At 36.2% G+C, this 17631-nt stretch overlaps 1 protein-coding gene across 4 annotated transcripts in view; it reads right to left on the bottom strand.

Moving 5' to 3' along the window:
* The window catches only part of TMEM87A (transmembrane protein 87A), a 44327-nt gene that overhangs the window by 20159 nt on the left and 6537 nt on the right, over positions 1 to 17631 (bottom strand). For all 4 annotated transcript variants that reach the window (XM_046007550.1, XM_046007548.1, XM_046007549.1 and 1 more), the window contains exons 4-8: positions 15184 to 15297; positions 12862 to 12915; positions 12733 to 12777; positions 5215 to 5332; positions 118 to 179 (exon numbers count right to left, since the gene is read on the bottom strand). In XM_046007550.1, the coding sequence (XP_045863506.1) occupies positions 118 to 179; positions 5215 to 5332; positions 12733 to 12777; positions 12862 to 12915; positions 15184 to 15297 (393 nt within the window). The remainder of the gene's footprint in view (positions 1 to 117; positions 180 to 5214; positions 5333 to 12732; positions 12778 to 12861; positions 12916 to 15183; positions 15298 to 17631) is intronic.

A 17631-nucleotide genomic window follows, 5' to 3' on the forward strand; every position in this document is an offset into this window, starting at 1 on the left:
AAAGCAGTGTTTTCTGAACGTCAGAAACAATTCTTGAAAGAATATTGACATAAAACATGAACAATCTTTCAAGTTAAACTCATGGAATATTAAGGTTAAGAATGTAAGTTCACTTACAATCATCAAAGGATATTCTTCAAGCGTGAGGTATTCATAGGGACCTTTCACTTCAACAGTCACTGCCAAAAACACAGTCCTCGAAATTAATGTTAATGATGCAGAAATTAAACAAAAACATTGCATAAGATTTGTCTGGTGAAATTAATGAAAATTCCATTGGGTTATTTACTTTTAACCATTTCAGTTCTGGTGAATATTACATTTATAGAGCACTCTGAAAATCCTGAGGTGTTCTCATGATTCATGCTGTGTCCCAGACAGGCCTCCATACTCCTGCTCCCGACAGTATATTAAGTGGAAAAGTCCTTCATTCCCAGACACACATCCTGTAAAGACTAGATTTAAGTTAGGGCACCTGGGTGGCTCAGTGGGTTAAAGCCTCTGCCTTCAGCTCAGGTCATGATCTCAGGGTCCTAGGATTGAGCCCCACATCGGACTCTCTGCTCAGTGAGGAGCCTGCTTCTCCCTCTCTCTGCCTGCCTCTCTGCCTACTTGTGATCTCCCTCTCTTTGCGTCAAATAAATTTTAAAAATCTTTAAAAAAAGACTAGATTTAAGTTATTTCTTCTAAAAACCCCAACTGGAACCAGAGCCCGGCTCCTCTAAATTCCAAATGTATTTCATATGTACTTTTTCTTAGAATACAACAATGATGTGCTTTGAAAAGTACAGGATTTCATTCCTTCATTCTGCTATTCTCTTTGTCTTCTATCTAACCTTACCTATATTCTCCTATTTATTACTTTTTTTAACCTACGTCAATTTTATGGGACTTTGCTACATTAATGTTTAATTCTCATTAAATACTTATTAACAACAACAAACTGGTTAATTTTTACAAGTATTTAATAACAAGAATCTGAAAGACAGATCTGCCTTACTGAAGCAAAACTATGACTTTTAAAATTGTAATTGATAAAACTATCTTAGGTCTGCTTGATAAATACTTATGTGAGAAGTGTTAGTCTGTGATGACAGACTAACAATTGCCTAGTCAACAAAAATTTCCAGTTTTTACCAAGCAAAACGAACATGCCATTATTAAAAGTAAACCAAAAAACAGAAAGTAAACCCAATCCAACATTCATATGAACAAAAGGAGCACCCCATAATAGCAATCATAAAAATTTTAAGCACATTGGTTATTAAACCTACACCTTCCTAATTTAATAAAACAGGAAACAAAATAATTAGCAAATATTTATTATATCCTTTGCTTACTCTACGCCAAGAGTCAGCAAAATACAGCACATGGGCAAATGCGGTCACCCACTTTTTATAAAGTTTCACTGGAAAACAGCCATATCCATTCACTTACATATTATCTATGGTTGCAAATTCACACAACAATGGTAAAGCTGGGTGGCTGTAGCAGAGAGAACATTTACTATCTGGCTGTTTAAGAAAATTTGGTTATATTTTTCCACAAATACCCTGTGAGAAAGAATCTAGAGCATGAGACAAAAAAAGAAGAAATGGCTAGTTCTCAGGGACTGCTGACATTCAAGGATGTGGCCACAGAATTCTCCCAGAAGGAGTGGGGATGCCTGAACCATACTCAGTGGCAACTATACAGGGATGTGATGTTAGGAAACTCCCTCTCCTTGGGTCTCACTGTGTCAAAGCCAGATCTGATTATGTTTTTGGATCAAGAGAAGCAGTCTGGGATGTGAAAAGAAAGGAGACAGAAGCCTTCCATCCAGAGGGACATCTACTATCCAAGATTATCAAGTTCTTAGATTTCTCTAGGGATTCTGCTTCAGCTTGTGATGGTCCACAGTGAGAGCCAGGAGACTCTCTTTGGAGTGGGAGAGCCTACATAATCTGAGAGCTTCTCTGCTGCTGTGAGGACCCTGGGGAAATCTCCCTATTTCTGAGAAACTCTATGCTAAGCACTTTGTAAATTCTGTTTTTCATCATGGGAGAAGTAGGTCAGGGCAGTTGCATGCACACTGGGGTTTTTGCAGAAATTCCTGGAACACTGGAGATAGATTTCTAACATTTTCTGGTTTATGTTTTCCAATGTCATGGAGGCTTTAATCGTAATCTTATAAAATTGAGACTCCATAACTTCATCAGAAAACAAAGCACCTCCCTAAAATGAGAAAATGTATGGTTTTATTTCCCTTCAAAAGTTTTTTTTTTTTTTCATATTAGCTAATACAGAAATTTCCACTCTCTATATTCCATTCCTCAATGGTGAAATAATGTAATGTTTCTGTTTCTTAGAATTCCTACATAAATAATGCTATTGGGGAACTAGCACATTTAAAACTCAGAACTTGCAGCCTTTATGAATAGTCTCAGTTATTACCTAACTCAAAAAAAAATTTGGCTAAGAAAAAAAGAAAGAAAATTTGGCTAACACTTGCTCTATGCCAAAATATAAAATAAATTTACTAAGCACTTACTATGTGACATGCATTAGAGAAAAAAGAGGAGATATAAAGATGAATAAGATGTTTTCTACCAGCCTGCAGAAAACCAGCTAGAAGGGAGAGAAAGTAGGAAAGCAAGACAGAGAAGCCCCCAACATATGCTTTCTCTCTCGTGCTTGCTCACTCTCAAGTAAATAAAATCTTTAAAAATAAATAAATAAAAATAAAGTACCTTCTTATCTCCAAACAATGGATGGATAAAACAAAACAAGGACATAAGTTCAAAAACAAGATATATACCTCCAAATATCAAAACTGAACAGAAACTCAGAACAGTGTATGACGCTGAAGCTATGGTCATTTTGACTCTGGGCCTAAAAAGCAAGCTAAGGTAGTCGGGAGTGTAGTTCCTATGGGATCACCAAAATTAGTAGGATTCTAAGGAAAACCAGGAGCAGAGCCAGATTTGATACATGAAGAGGCTGAAGTGGAATGGAACAGGGCTTCTTTTCCATTCTTTTCCAAGAAAGAAGGTTGAAAGTAAATGCTGGCAACTGCTGCTTTAGACTATTACTCTTCAGAAAGCTATGGGCCTAGAAATACGGGATACCCCTACATCTTGGGTCCAGAAACTACGCAGGGTTACCCACTGGTTTACCTAGAACTGCTATATCCCATATAACTATAGAGCATAAGACCCTTTTGTGGTTTGGGAATCAAAAGCATTCAACACAACAATCTACAAAAAACAAAAATTTTAAATTGAGTCAAACAAAAGAAACAGTGAAATAGAAAAGAAAGACACAGTTGGGAAAACTAACAAAAGCTGGTTCGCTGGGATAAAAATATAGTAAAATACAATTCTACAAAGTTTTTTTAAAAGTTAAAAGGGAAGATAAAAGCAGTAAGAATGAAAAAAGCTACAGATACAGATTTTTTGGTAAAGAAATACTACTCATAACTTTATGCCAATAAAATGTGAAATCTTGAATGATATGGACAATTTCTTAAAAACAAAAAAACATCAATTCAAATAAAAACAGAATAACTAAAAAAAGAATTACTATTAAAAAAGAAAATTAGGGGAACCTGGGTGGCTCAGTGGGTTAAAGCCTCTGCCTTTGGCTCAGGTCATGATCCCAGGGAGCCTGCTTCCCTCCTCTCTGCCTGCCTCTCTGCCTGCTTGTGCTGTCTGTCTGTCAAATAAAATAAATAAAATCTTTAAAAAAAAAAAAAAGGAAATTAATCGGTCTTTTAAAATCTATATAGGGGAGCAAAAAAAGAACATCAGGCCAAAACACTATTATAAGTTCTACGAAACATTCAAAAAATGGATAACCCTACCCATACAAAAACTACTCTACAGAATTTTATAATAGGGGATATTCTCCAACTCATTGTATAAGACTAGTATAACCTGGATGCCAAAACCCATAGATGACAGTATGTAAAAAGAAAATTATAGGCCAATCTTACTATGAGCAAAACTTCCAAATAAAATTGTATAAAACAGAAGTGAGCAATGTATATATATGTGTGTAAGTGTGTATTATCAAAACCAAATACTGGCATCTCAGAAATTCAAGAATGGGTTTTTCCCTTTTTTTTTAAGATCTTATTTATTTATTTGAGAGAAAGAGAGGGAACATGAGTGGGAAAGGAGCAGAGGGAGAAGGAGAAGCAGTCCCCGCTGAGCAGGGAACCCAACACTGGGCTTGATCCCAGGGACCTGGGCTGAAGGCAGACACCCACCCAGGTGCCCCCAAGAATGGTTTAACATTAGAAAAATTGGTTAATATAATGCAACACATTAACAGATTAAAAATGGGGGAATCTACATGATGATTTTAATCAATACAATCAAATCATTTGATAAATGAGCACTCATTCTCCATAATAAAAAAAAAAAAAAAAAGGCGTAAAAATACACTTAGTAAATGAAGGGGAAAAAAAAAATCCTTAACCAAACACAGGATATTCTGAAAAGTCCACAGTGAACACAATTAATGGTGAAATGCACTAAAGGTACCAATAAAGTCAGTAACAAGATAAGGATGGTCACCATCATTGTTTCATTCAATATTCTACTCAAGAAAGGAGGGGAGGGAAGAAAACTGCAAAGAAACATAAAATAGAAACTAAAGAAAATAAGACTGGTTAGTTAAGTGACCACAAAATTCCAAGAGACAATGACTCCAGGAATTGGATAAGAATAGAAAGGAGAAAACTAAGAAAAACTGAGACACTAAAAACTTAACAAAGTCAATTAAATTAAAAAATTTCCAAGTTTTGACTTGGTAACCAAGTTCTGACAAGTCAAGTTGAGAATATTGAGAACAAATACCAATTAAGAAGGATCGAATGACAGAAAATGAAATCTGGTATCTGTAATACATAACAAGAAAGCATAAGTGAAGTGCCTGAAACTATGTCTGGTACACAACACACTTCTTTTTTTTTTTAAAGATTTATTCATGTGCTAGACAGAGAGAGAGAGCACAAGCAGGGGAAGCAGCAGACAGAAGGAAAGGGGGAAGGAAGCTCCCCACTGAGCAAGAAGCCCCACCAGGAGCTTGGTCCCAGGACCCTTAAGGGACTGAGCCACCCTCACAGCAAACATTCTTAATTATTCACTCCCTTAAAGCAATTTTACACTACTGATCACGCATGAAACAACTAGATAATATGAATGGTACAAAGGTACAAAATGTACTTACTGGTAAAAAGATTACTGAGTGAATTTTCTTTTGAGGATTCCTTTGAGGATGAAATGCCAATATGTACAATAAAAATGTATGGTGCATCTTGCCAAGTTTTCAGTGGATCATGCATTGCCTGGAAAAAAAAAGACATCAAATCTACAAGTCTTAAGAACTAAGAACATGTGTCAATATGAAAATCTTCTTCCAGAATGTGCCTACAAACATAGCTGAGTTCTTCACTTTCATTCATTAAAACAGCAAGTACAACAGAACAAACAGGCCTATAGTGCATAAAGTACGTCAGACTACAAATTATTATAAGACAGGACATTTTAGAACTTGTTATGCACAAAAATCATGTATTTAGCCTATTTTTTTTAAACAAGGAAATCCTCAGTTAAATATCACTAAATAGAATTATTTCATTGAGCCATGCTAGGATACTTGGTTATATTTTACACAGATAAAGTAAGAAGATTTAAATCACCTCAAAACAAAAAACACCCATGATGTTGACAGTGAATTATATTATAAACACTAACTCCTGAATTTAACTTCCTTTGTTCAATGTCCTTTTCAAGACTACCAGAATTTCTAGTGAAAAGGACTCACATCTTTATCAAAAATTTAATCATAGCTAGTCTATGTGGAGTCACTGTCCGTCAAAGTAAAGGAAGTGGAGGTAACAGCCTCCGTGTATACAGATCTAGTTACTTGGGAAGAATCCGTTTCAAGACCAGTTTATTCATAGCCCAAGCAAAAAGCTTTCAAAGGATTTGTTGTCATACTTACTAGCGGACTATGGACCCTCACAAACACAATACTAAAACACAAAGTTAAAGGAGAAAATGATTGGCTTCTTCCTTGTGTGAAAGGAGGTATCACTGCTTAGACTTAAAATTTATTATCTTCTGATCTTAAAATTAAAAGAAACTTTGGGGTGCCTGGGTGGCTCAGTGGCTTAAGCCCCTGCCTTCGGCTCAGGTCATAATCCCAGACTCCTGGGATCAAGCCCCGCATCGGGCTCTCTGCTCAGCAGGGAGCCTGCGTCCCCAGTCTCTATCTCTCTGCCTGCCTCTCTGCCTGCTTGTGATTTCTCTCTCTCTGTCAAAGAAAATAAATAAATAAATAAATCCTTTAAAAAAAAAAAAATTAAAAGAAACTTTTACCCAGACACCTCTGGGTAAGTGTCATCAATCTATGAAACCCCTCAAAGTGGGTAACAGAATTCACATATGTATGTGTTTTCCTGTGGAGCCAGAGGTTTTCTCAAATGCTCAAATTATCCTACAACCCAAGAAAAGGCCAAAACAAGAGTTCAAAAATTATCTTCCATGCCCAAATCACAAGTGTCAAAGTAGATTAAATGATTCTACAGCTATAATACATTTACTAGGTTATCTTAGTAACTTAAGAACATAAATGCCATACTGAATCACATACTGTTTTATCTCTGCCTGAAGGCCTCTTTCTAACAAAATTAAGGAGTTATTTATGAGGAAAATTTAAAGCTTCAAAGTTACAGGTACATCATGTCCTTTACCCATAATTAACTGAATCTTCCCTGATCTTATGTGTGCATTAACCAATAAAACTTAGTTTGGTGTAATAAGCTGCTCTGGTATTAATTCTGTACACCTTAAAACTGCCTCTTACAAATTTCAGAAGGGACTCATTAATTCTTATATTCCAGGATTTGACAAAGTTTCCATCCAACCCGGGATATACATATTTTGAGCCTGTAAAAATAACCATATGCCATGTTTTGACTTCGTAACCAGGCTTTGACAAGTCTAAAGTCTAGTTCAGAATACTGAAAACATAATACCAATTATGAATCTTAAAAGAGGGGTACCTGGGTGGCTCAGTTGCTAAGCGTCTGCTTTAGGCTCCTGTCATGACCCCAGGGTCCTGGGATCGAGCCCCACATCAGGCTGCCTGCTCAGCAGGGAGCTTGTTTCTCCCTCTCCCACTCCCCCTGCTTGTGTTCCCTCTCTCACCGTGTCTCTTTCTGTCAAATAAATAAATAAAACTCAAAAAAAAAAAAAAATCTTAAAAGATATGCCAGGCACTCTGGCACAGGTTTAACATTTATTATAGTCCTTAATCCTCACAACCACCACGTATGATAGGTACTACTATTAATTAGCTCCCTCATAACTGTCCTTTAAGAAGTGAATGGATAGGGGCGTCTGGGTGGCTCAGTAGTTAAAGCCTCTGCCTTCCGCTCAGGTCATGATCTCAGGTTCCTCCCAAGTCAGGCTCTCTGCTCAGCGGGGAGCCTGCTTCCCTTCTCTCTCTGCCTGCCTCTCTGCCTACTTGTGATCTCTGTCAAATGAATAAATAAAATTTTTAAAAAAAAGTGAATGGATAAAATAAACTGTGATACATTCAAGTAATGGAATATTATTAACACTAAAAAGAAATGAATTATCAAGTCATGAGAATGCATGGAGAAACCTTAAACTCACAATACTAAGTGAAAGAAGCCAATCTGAAAAGGCTATATATCACACAATTTCAACTATAAAACATTCTGTAAGTAAAACAACAACAGAAAACAATCAGGGTGCCTGGGTGGCTTAGTCAGTTAAGCATCTGACTCTCGATTTCAGCTCAGGTCATGATCGCAGGGTATGAGATTGAGCCCCGTGTGGGGCTCCACACTCAAGCAGGGAGTTTGCTTGAGATTCTCACCCCCTTTCTCTCTGCACAACCCCCCCCCCCCAAGTAATAATTCAATAAATCTTTAAAGAAAAAAATCAATGACTGCCAGGGGCTTGAAGAGAGGGAGAGATGACTAGGGAGAGGGAGCACTGAGGATTTTTAGGGCAATGAAACTATTCTCTATATTATAATGGTGTATATCGGTCATTTTACATTTGACTAAAAACAAAACGCTGTACAACACAAGGAACTAACACTAATGTAACTATGGACTTTGGTTGACAATAACGTGTCAATGTTGATTCATCAACACAACAAATGTGTCACACTGGCTGGTGCAAGATGGGGGGAGGAGTCTGATTGTGCATCTATGTTGGAGTTATGTGGGACCCCTGCCTTTTGTTCAATGTTGTTATGAATGTAAAGTTGCTCTAAAAAAGGAATTTTACTAATTTAAAATACATTACAATCGTTAATATATCACATTGCTGCTTAAATCAAACCATAAAACTGAATTAATAGAAACATTAATACTTCTTAGGGAGAAAAGACAGAGAAAGGCCTTTGTCTAAAAAACTTGTTTTATCAGAGCTTTAATAAAAGGAGGTGGTGCTGAACTTGTGATTACCCTTTAAATAGAACTATTAGGGGCGCCTGGGTGGCTCAGTTGGTTAAGGATCTGCCTTCAGTTCGGATCATGTTCCCAGGGTGTTGGGTTCAAGCCCCATGTTGGGCTCCCTGCTCAATGGGGAGTCTGTATCTCCCTCTCTCTCCCCCATTCTCATTCTCTACCTCGAATAAATAAAATGTTTTTAAATAAATAAATAAAAATAGTATTATTAAAGTATTCTCCTCTTAGGCCCAATTTTCAGGAAGAATGATCCAAGGACAGATAAATCTCTGACTTTTCATTATAATCTGACTAAATATCTCGAAATAAATATTACTTGTGATATTCATCAGGGTCATTTTCCAGCCAGCTTTATTCACTATGAACAGGGCAAGCCTTGAGCAAATTTTAGAAGCATGCTATGCTCAGAGGGTGCCTGGCTGACTCAGTTGGTGGAAAATGTGACCCTTGATCTTCGAGTTCTGAGTTTGAGTCCATTGCTGGGTGCAAAGAATATTTAAAGGGGTGCCTGGGTGGCTCAGTGGGTTAAAGCCTTTGCCTTCAGCTCAGGTCATGATCCAAGAGTCCTGGGATCGAGCCCCACATCGGGCTCTCCACTTGGCAGGAAGCCTGCTTCTCCCTCTCCCACTCCCCCTTGCTTGTGTTCCCTCTCTCGCTGTGTCTCTCTCTGTCAAATAAATAAATAAAATCTTAAAAAATAAATAAATACAAAAATAAAATACAGTATAAAATCGTTTAAAAAATAAAATCATTTAAAAAATGCTATACACAGGGGCGCCTGGGTGGCTCAGTGGGTTAAAGCCTCTGCCTTTCACTCAGGTCATGATCCCAGGGTCCTGGGATCGAGCCCCGCATCGGGCTCTCTGCTTGGCAGGGAGCCTGCTTCCTCCTCTCTCTCTCTCTGCCTCCCTCTCTCCCTACTTGTGATCTCTAACTGTCAAATAAATAAATAAAATCTTAAAAAAAAAAAATGCTATACACAGCAATGTCTACAATAGCCAAACTATGGAAAGAACCTAGATGTCCATCAACAAATGAATGGATAAAGAAGATGTGGTATATATACACAATGGAATACTATGCAGCCATCAAAAGAAATCTTGCCATTTGCGACGATGTGGATGGAACTAGAGGGTATCATGCTTAGTGAAATAGATCAATCGGAGAAAGACAACTATCATATGATCTTCCTGATATGAGGAAGTGGAGATGCAACATGGGGGGTTAGGGGGGTAGGAGAAGAATAAATGAAACAAGATAGGATTGGGAGGGAGACAAACCATAAGTGACACTTAATCTCACAAAACAAACTGAGGGTTGCTGGGGGGAAGGGGGTTGGGAGAGGGGGAGTGGGGTTATGGACATTGGGGAGGGTATGTGCTATGGTGAGTGCTATGAAGTGTGTAAACCTGGCGATTCACAGACATGTACCCCTGGGGATAAAAATACATTATATGTTTATAAAAAAAATAAAAAATAAAAATTAAAAAATGCTATACACAAAAGGCCACTGAATAAAGCACAATTACAAACAACCTATCTGCATACAAATAAATGTTCAGCTTCAACAACAATTTTTTATGAATCACAATTTACAACAATTTAACCTGACAAACTGCATAAAATCTGTTTTAAATTATAACAGTCATTGTTGTGAGCACAGAGGGAAACTCAATCCTCTTTTCTTAGGACAATAAATTGCTGTTATTTTTCTCTAGAATAAAATACAAACATATAGAACAAAATATATATAGAACATATAGAACAAATAGAACAAAATATAAAAAAAGAACTTATAAATTGTGCATACACTTGGAACCAGCGATTCAACCTCTAGGAATTTAGGCTAAGAAAATAAATGTGCTCAGGGTACCTGGGTGGCTCAGTGAGTTGAGCATTTCCTACTCTTGATCTCAACTTGGTCTTGATCTTAGAGTCATGAGTTCAAGCCCCAGTGTGGAGCCTACTTTAAAAAAAAAATGTGCACAAAGATATAGCAACACATTAGGAATGGGACCTTATCTATAATAGGGAAAATTTGGAAACAAAACAATATACATCAATCAGGAATTAAATATAAAAATCATGGTGAAATGAAATAGTATGCAACCATTAAAAAAGTGAAATAGCACTCAATGTACCGATCTAGTAAGTGAAAACAAAAAATTATATAGCAATATGTATAACACAATCTCACTTTGGTCAGTAAATATGTGTTCTGTGTAATCACACTGAACTGCTAGAAAATAAAATTACAAGGGATTTACTTTTAAGTGTATAGAAGCAACATGTGTGCTAACATGGAAGTCTTTTGAAACCAGAATATAAAAATTTTTTTCAAATATTCAAAATTAATCACTGAAGTGCTGTTTAAAATTGCAAGATAATGAAACACATAAATGTCTGATAATGGATCGTATGCTAACAAATTACAATGTATGAATACAATAAAATACTCTGCAGAGACCTAAATAATGATGTCATACAATATTTACTAAACTGGAAAGAAGTACATGTTATACTGCCAAGCTAAAAAAACACTACAACGTAACATATATTGTAGGATTCCCATTATTAAATAAATATAAGTATGTTCAAAGACAAAAGATTATAAAATAAATATATTTATACTCTATCAGTGTGTGGTAGTATTAGATGATTATTTCTTCTTGCATTTATGTATGTTTTCTAAATTTTTCATAGTGAATATACGCAGATTAGCAATAAGAAAAAAAATTTTTAATGAAGTCTGCAGTACCAAACTCATCTTTAGGTTAAAATTCTATAAACTATAAATCAGGGCAGAGAAAGGGGGACACTTCCAGAATAGCAGAATAAGGACCTGTGAAAAGACACTTATCCCCAAAAGCAAAAAGAACATGGCCAAAATGATCTAAATCAACATTTCTGCCAAGTCCAGAAATTAGCTAAAAACTTGCGCCAACCCTAAATGTGTTTCCTTAAGAAAAACAGTTGGGTGTCATTAAGAAAAACAAGCCTGTGGTGTTTTTGTTCATCCTAATCCGACGTCCCTCTTCCAAACACCTTAAAACCAAAGTTCTCACAACTGTAATGCCTATGAAAAACAGCAGTTTGGCAGCCACTGGAAAAAACAGAACCGGTTTGGAGCTGCCCTCAAACCCAGTGGCAGAGCTCTCTGGCAGGTGCTGAAAAGCTCTTTTCCCAGCTCTTATCTTTTTATATGACCTAATCCATCCTCATATAGGATCCTATTCTCAAGGCACCATCAAAGGCACTCAAGCAGCAACTGTGACAGATCATAACTGCCCCCCTCCCTCAGCTGATGTTAGCAGGCTGGGTTATCAAGAGACTGACTAAAAACTTAAAAGGAAAGACTGGAAATGAGATGACCACAGGTGGTCTTAAGAGCAACAAGGGTGGGAAGAGAAGTGACTGCTAATGGCTTTCCCATATTCAAAATAGTGACTTTCTGGGGTGACAAAGATGTTCTGGAATTAGATCCTGATTAGTGGTTGCACAACTTCTGAATATACTTTATAAAACACTGAATTATAGCTTTTAAAAGGTTGAATTCTGAGATAGGTATGTCTGAATAAAGTCATTATAAAATTTAAAACTTTAATCGGTTTTGTAAAAAGCATGATCCAACATGGTTAACAGTCTTATTTCCTCTACATTTTTAAGAGGTAAAGTTTTGAGGAATTCGTTATTGTGAATTAGAAAGTGAATTATGAAAATAAAGGCATATTTATCATTTTCAACCTTATTTCAGCTTTCCAAACTGTATTCTAGTTATACTCTATCATAAGATAACGTTAGACGTAGTTTGAGGTTCTTTCTTAAAACGTTCTTCCTATTTATGAGTCACATCTATTAGCTAATGATTACAAAAACAACAGACTTTAGCAAATAGGGAAAATACAGGAAATACATAGAAGAAAATAAAAATTGCTCATATTATCCACAACAACCATTACTAGCACTTTGGGGTTTAAAGTTTTTTGTTTTGTTTTTTTGTTTTTGTTTTTTTTTTTAGTAATCTCTACACCCAATGTGGGATATGAACTGAGAACCCCAAGATCAAGACTCATATACTCTACTGACTGAGCCAGGCAGGCACCTCAGCATTTTGTGTTTAAACTTCCATTCTTAAATTTCTTTTTTAAATGGTACAATATCAATAAGATTCAAAACACATAAACCTAAGAAACTGAAATATGTGTTCATTGTTCCAAATTAGCTACTATACTTACAGTTTTGTCTCCGGTAAGAGTAAGATTTGTTCCATTCTCCTTAGCCTTTAAACATTAAAAAAAGGAAAAGAAAATTAATTCACAATTTTTACTTTACTCTCAGAAATACATAACAATGCAAACAATTACCTCCTGTTTTTCTCCTAAGAGAGGCAATCGATGTACAAAATCCCCAGAAAAGCTCTATGAAAAAAATAGAACATTAAAATTATAGAAGTATAATAGTAAAACATAGTTCAAAATCCACAGAAATGGTTAAAGCAAAACTTACTGTAACAGTAAAAAAATATGGCACTGACAAAAGATTTCCAATGAACCATAAACAAGTGAATAAACTAAACTGAGAACTAAAAAATAGTATCAGACTAAACTGGCCATTCAATTTTTCTATTAAGAATTAAAGACTTTTAAGAATTAAAAATCCTTAAACAGAAGATATATGCTTAGTATGGAGAGAGCTTATAGTTCCCTCTCCTGCTACAGATGAGAAAATATGGCTACATGTTATAAAGCTTTAGATGGAGAAATGGGATTTGAACATAGGATTTTTAACTCTTGGGTCTACTGAGTTAGGTACTCCTTCCACCACAACACACTCACGCCTATTAAAAAAACTAAACTAACCACCTTTCTTATCAGTTATCAGCAGATGAGGCATTTGCCTTCCTGAGTAATTAGAATATGTATTTCAACTCTGTTACATTAGACTGGAGGAGAGGTAAGCTTACTAATAGGGGTGTATGCCAAGACCGTGGAAAGATTATAGCAGATCTCAAAGTGAACCTTGGGCAACACTATACAACAGGTAGCTTTCCATGATAAAAAGCAAGAAAGGCTAACCAATCCTCCCAGGCGAGAAAACTCACACAAAGTCCCTTATTCAACATTCTACATTTCTAGATTCCTTATTCTTCCACCATTATAAACATATCTTTTTTCTCCAAATCCATAAACTCTAAGCTATAACAAGAACTGAATTATCAATTGCTATAGTTCGATTATCAATCACCTCATCTGCTTATTAATCACTAATTATTAAATTAAGGTCTTCTTATAAATCAACTTTACTTCTAGTAATTGGACAGAAAACCTAGCTTTTGGTGAACTCTGCCTCTTCAAGGCAATTTGGTAAATATTCCAAAGCAATAAACACAGTAAGGACAAAAGGCAAAAGTTAGCAAGAACTATTTTCAACACCCATAAAATATATAATTTCTCCATCAAAAAACTGATGCTAGATCCTATTTCTAAGAAAAAAAAAATTCGAAGATAAATTCCAACTACATGATTACATATGTGTAAACATTAAAAATACACATATTTACCTCTTCTCCTTTACTCAAGAAAAAGTATGAAATTCAACTCTTTGAGTTCAGGTCTGTGGCAGTAAAATCTAGAAACACTGATTTTTCTGAAAACATATAAATTAGATGAGATGACAAGAGAACTGAAAATTAGGGGTTTCAAATGTCCATCAGTGGATGAATGCATTAAAAAAATTTGGTATATATATGCAATTCATACTTAAAAAAAGAATTAAATTCTGATACATGATATATGGATGAACCTTGAAAACATTTCACTGAGAAAGAAGCCAAACAAATATTCTATGATTCCATTCCTTTGAAGTATCTAGAATACTGAAATTCATAAAGACAAAGCAGAATAGTTGTTAGCAGCGATGGAGGGGGGAGGGGAGTGTTATTGTTTCAAGGTTATGAAGTGTCAGTTTGGGATGATTAAAGTTCTGGAGATGGCTATTGGTGATAGTTGCCCAATAATACAAAGGTACTTCATGCCCCCGAAGGGCACTTAAAAATGGTTAAAATGGTAAAAAAAAAAATTTTTAAGATCTGATTGATTTATTGATTTATTTACTTATTTTTTTAAAGATTTTATTTATTTATTTGACAGGCAGAGATCACAGGTAGGCAGAGAGACAGGCAGACAGGAAGGGAAGCAGGCTCCCTGCTGAGCAGAGAGTCCGATGCGGGGCTCAATCACAGGACCCTGGGATCATGACCTGAGTCGAAGGCAGAGGCTTTAACCCACTGAGCCACCCAGGTGCCCCAAAGATCTGATTTATTTATTTGACAGACAGAGATCACAAGTAGGCAGAGAGAGAGGAGGAAGCAGGCTCCCTGCTGAACAGAGAGCCCGATGTGGGGCTCAATCCCAGGAACCTGGGATCATGACCTGAGTTGAAGGCAGAGGCTTTAACCCACTGAGCCACCCAGGCGCTACCATTAAAAAAAGGGGGGTGGGGATTTGCTTTTTACACATGAAGGAGGGCATATCCTCTTTTTGATGAGATAAATATTAAATGGCTGACTATGCAAGTTATTTCTGTCAGAACAAAGAATTGGGAAGTGGGAAATGGGGAATCACCAAAAATACAGATATTACACATTTCACCTCTTCTGTTTCCCTCCAACCACTATCAAATATTACCTGTGTTTTAAAGAGTTCACTGCAATTCTGGAACAATTTTGATGATGTTTGGTATTTCCCAGACAAACCTTTTTTTTCCTTAAGGTTTTCCAAATATGTCTCCACTTCTTCTGCCTGTAAAAACAGAAAATACAAAGTACACAACTTACTTTGCACAAAGAAGGTATTTAGAAGACAACAAACAGATTGCTTACAGGACAGACACATTGCTGAATTTGCTATTTTAAAAGTTAACAGCATCAGATAAAAACTGTGTAACGATATCCAAGAATCTAACAGTATTAGACTCTCAAGTACTAGAATTCTAGTCCACTGCTTACAAAAAGTAGTTCTAAAAATTCTAAGAAGACCTGGAAAATGTCAGAGTCCAGAAGGTTTTGTCACAAGAAAATACATTTACAAGAGTTAAGAGACTAAATTGCCAACACCAACAAAAAGATATACTTGTGCTCATAAGCTAAGATAGAGTACAAAACTGCTGTAGCTATTCATAGCCCACTGTGGATATTCTGAGAAAAATTCACCATTTCTGTGGCTGCATCCATCAGTTCTGCAATTTTTCTCCTATACCTACATCCCTACTCTTTCCCTTTTCCCCCTAAGCTCCAGTTTTACATCTCCAACTAGCTGCATGTCATTTCCAGAATTCTGTCCTGTGGCAACCGGAGATAATTTTTACATTCTTATCTTACCTATAAAAACCAGATCTGCTAAGTACTTGACCAGTTAATCACTAGTATCAAATGTACGAAGTTTTTAACTGTAAATTCAATTAGTGATCGATTAAGAGCAAAAGATCAATAATGCTTCAAACTACACTCTGAACATACTATCATTTCTCTTTAAATTCTTCAGTCCTTCCCCCCATCCTACCTCCTATCCAATGTTGTATAACAAAAGCAAAAAACAGTCACCAACACCACAAAAAAGGTAATGTAAAACCCTAATACAAGGCAGGAATTCAAAATCCTTAAGGTCTGAAAAACCAACTAGATGGTGGGCACTTTTTTAAAAACCAGTTAGAGGGACACCTGGGTGGCTCAGTGGGTTAAAGCCTCTGCCTTCAGCTCAGGTCATGATCCCAGGGTCCTGGGATCGAGCCCCACATCAGGCTCTCTGCTCAGCGGTGAGCCTGCTTCCCCACCTCTCTCTGCCTGCCTCTCTGCCTGCTTGTGATCTCTGTCTGTCAAATAAATAAATTAAAAAAAAAAAAAAAACAATATCTTTGAAAAGGAAAAAAAGAAATACATGGAGGCTGAAACAGAATGGAAAAGTCCTGAAAAATCCATCTTGGAACCATATTTCTTCAGTGCCCAAGTACAGTGTACTATGTCAACTGTAAAATGAGATCTAAAACTAATTCCACACTACTACTAATAAAGTAATAGGTTATTTGCTTTGTACTGATAATGCAAAAGTAATGATGGGTAAAATTGCTGCCCTTATCAGGAATCAAGGCAGTGACATCTAATTGTACCAGTAGTCATTGCAGTCAGTCATACACAGCTTAAAAAAAAAAAAAAAAAAAAAAATGCCAGTTTTACTAAGAATGTCCTTAATGAACAGTAAAATCTATTAATGTTATTAAATCTGGACTTTGTGTGTATTTTTTAATATTCTATGAGACAAAATGGGAAATATGCAAAATACTATAAAAGAGATAAAACACTTTACAACTGTTTTGATTTATAACCTGAACTCTCCACTTTTTCCTTTTACCTCCAAGAATAACTCACAAACTATAGGTTATTCAGATTTGGTTATTTGGGAGATACTTTCTTGAAAATGGGTGAAGGGAGGCTGTTACCTCAAGGAAGACAACAGAAAGTATTCTTTGCCAATGATAAAATTTGAGCTTTCAAACTGCATCTTCCTAACAATACTTAAGTCTCTAATACTTCAGGAGTTGCTGATGTGACAGGAGGGTGATATTAACAAATATAACTTCAGGACACCTGGGTGGCTCAGTGGGTTAAGCATCTGCCCTTAGCTCAGGTCACGAACCCAGGGTCCTGGGATTGAGCCCAACGTATGGCTTCCTGCTCAGTGGGGAGCCTAGTTCTCCCTCTGTCTGCTGCTCCCCATTTGTGCATGCGCTCTCTCTGACAAGTAAAATCATTAAAAATATGTATGTGTGTATATATATATATATATACATATATATAAAAAACACTTCAACTTAATTGTAAAATGAGTTAATATTTTAAAGATTTATAAAATTCAGTCAAGCACTATTTCCAAAATAACCAAAATTAGACATACATAAAAGACCAAAGTGCATGACACACCAATTTATTTAAATACAAAAGAGAAAGAATAAAGTTGACTGATATGCTCTCAGATACCACACTGCCACCAAACTTTAAGAAACTCTACTTGTTACATTTTGGTATAAAATCAAAGAACACTACCTACAATTATCTGAAAACACTTAAAATATCACCCCCT

The sequence above is a fragment of the Meles meles genome, chromosome 6 (assembly GCF_922984935.1).
Source record: "Meles meles chromosome 6, mMelMel3.1 paternal haplotype, whole genome shotgun sequence".
In the NCBI taxonomy this organism is placed as follows: Eukaryota; Metazoa; Chordata; class Mammalia; order Carnivora; family Mustelidae; genus Meles; species Meles meles.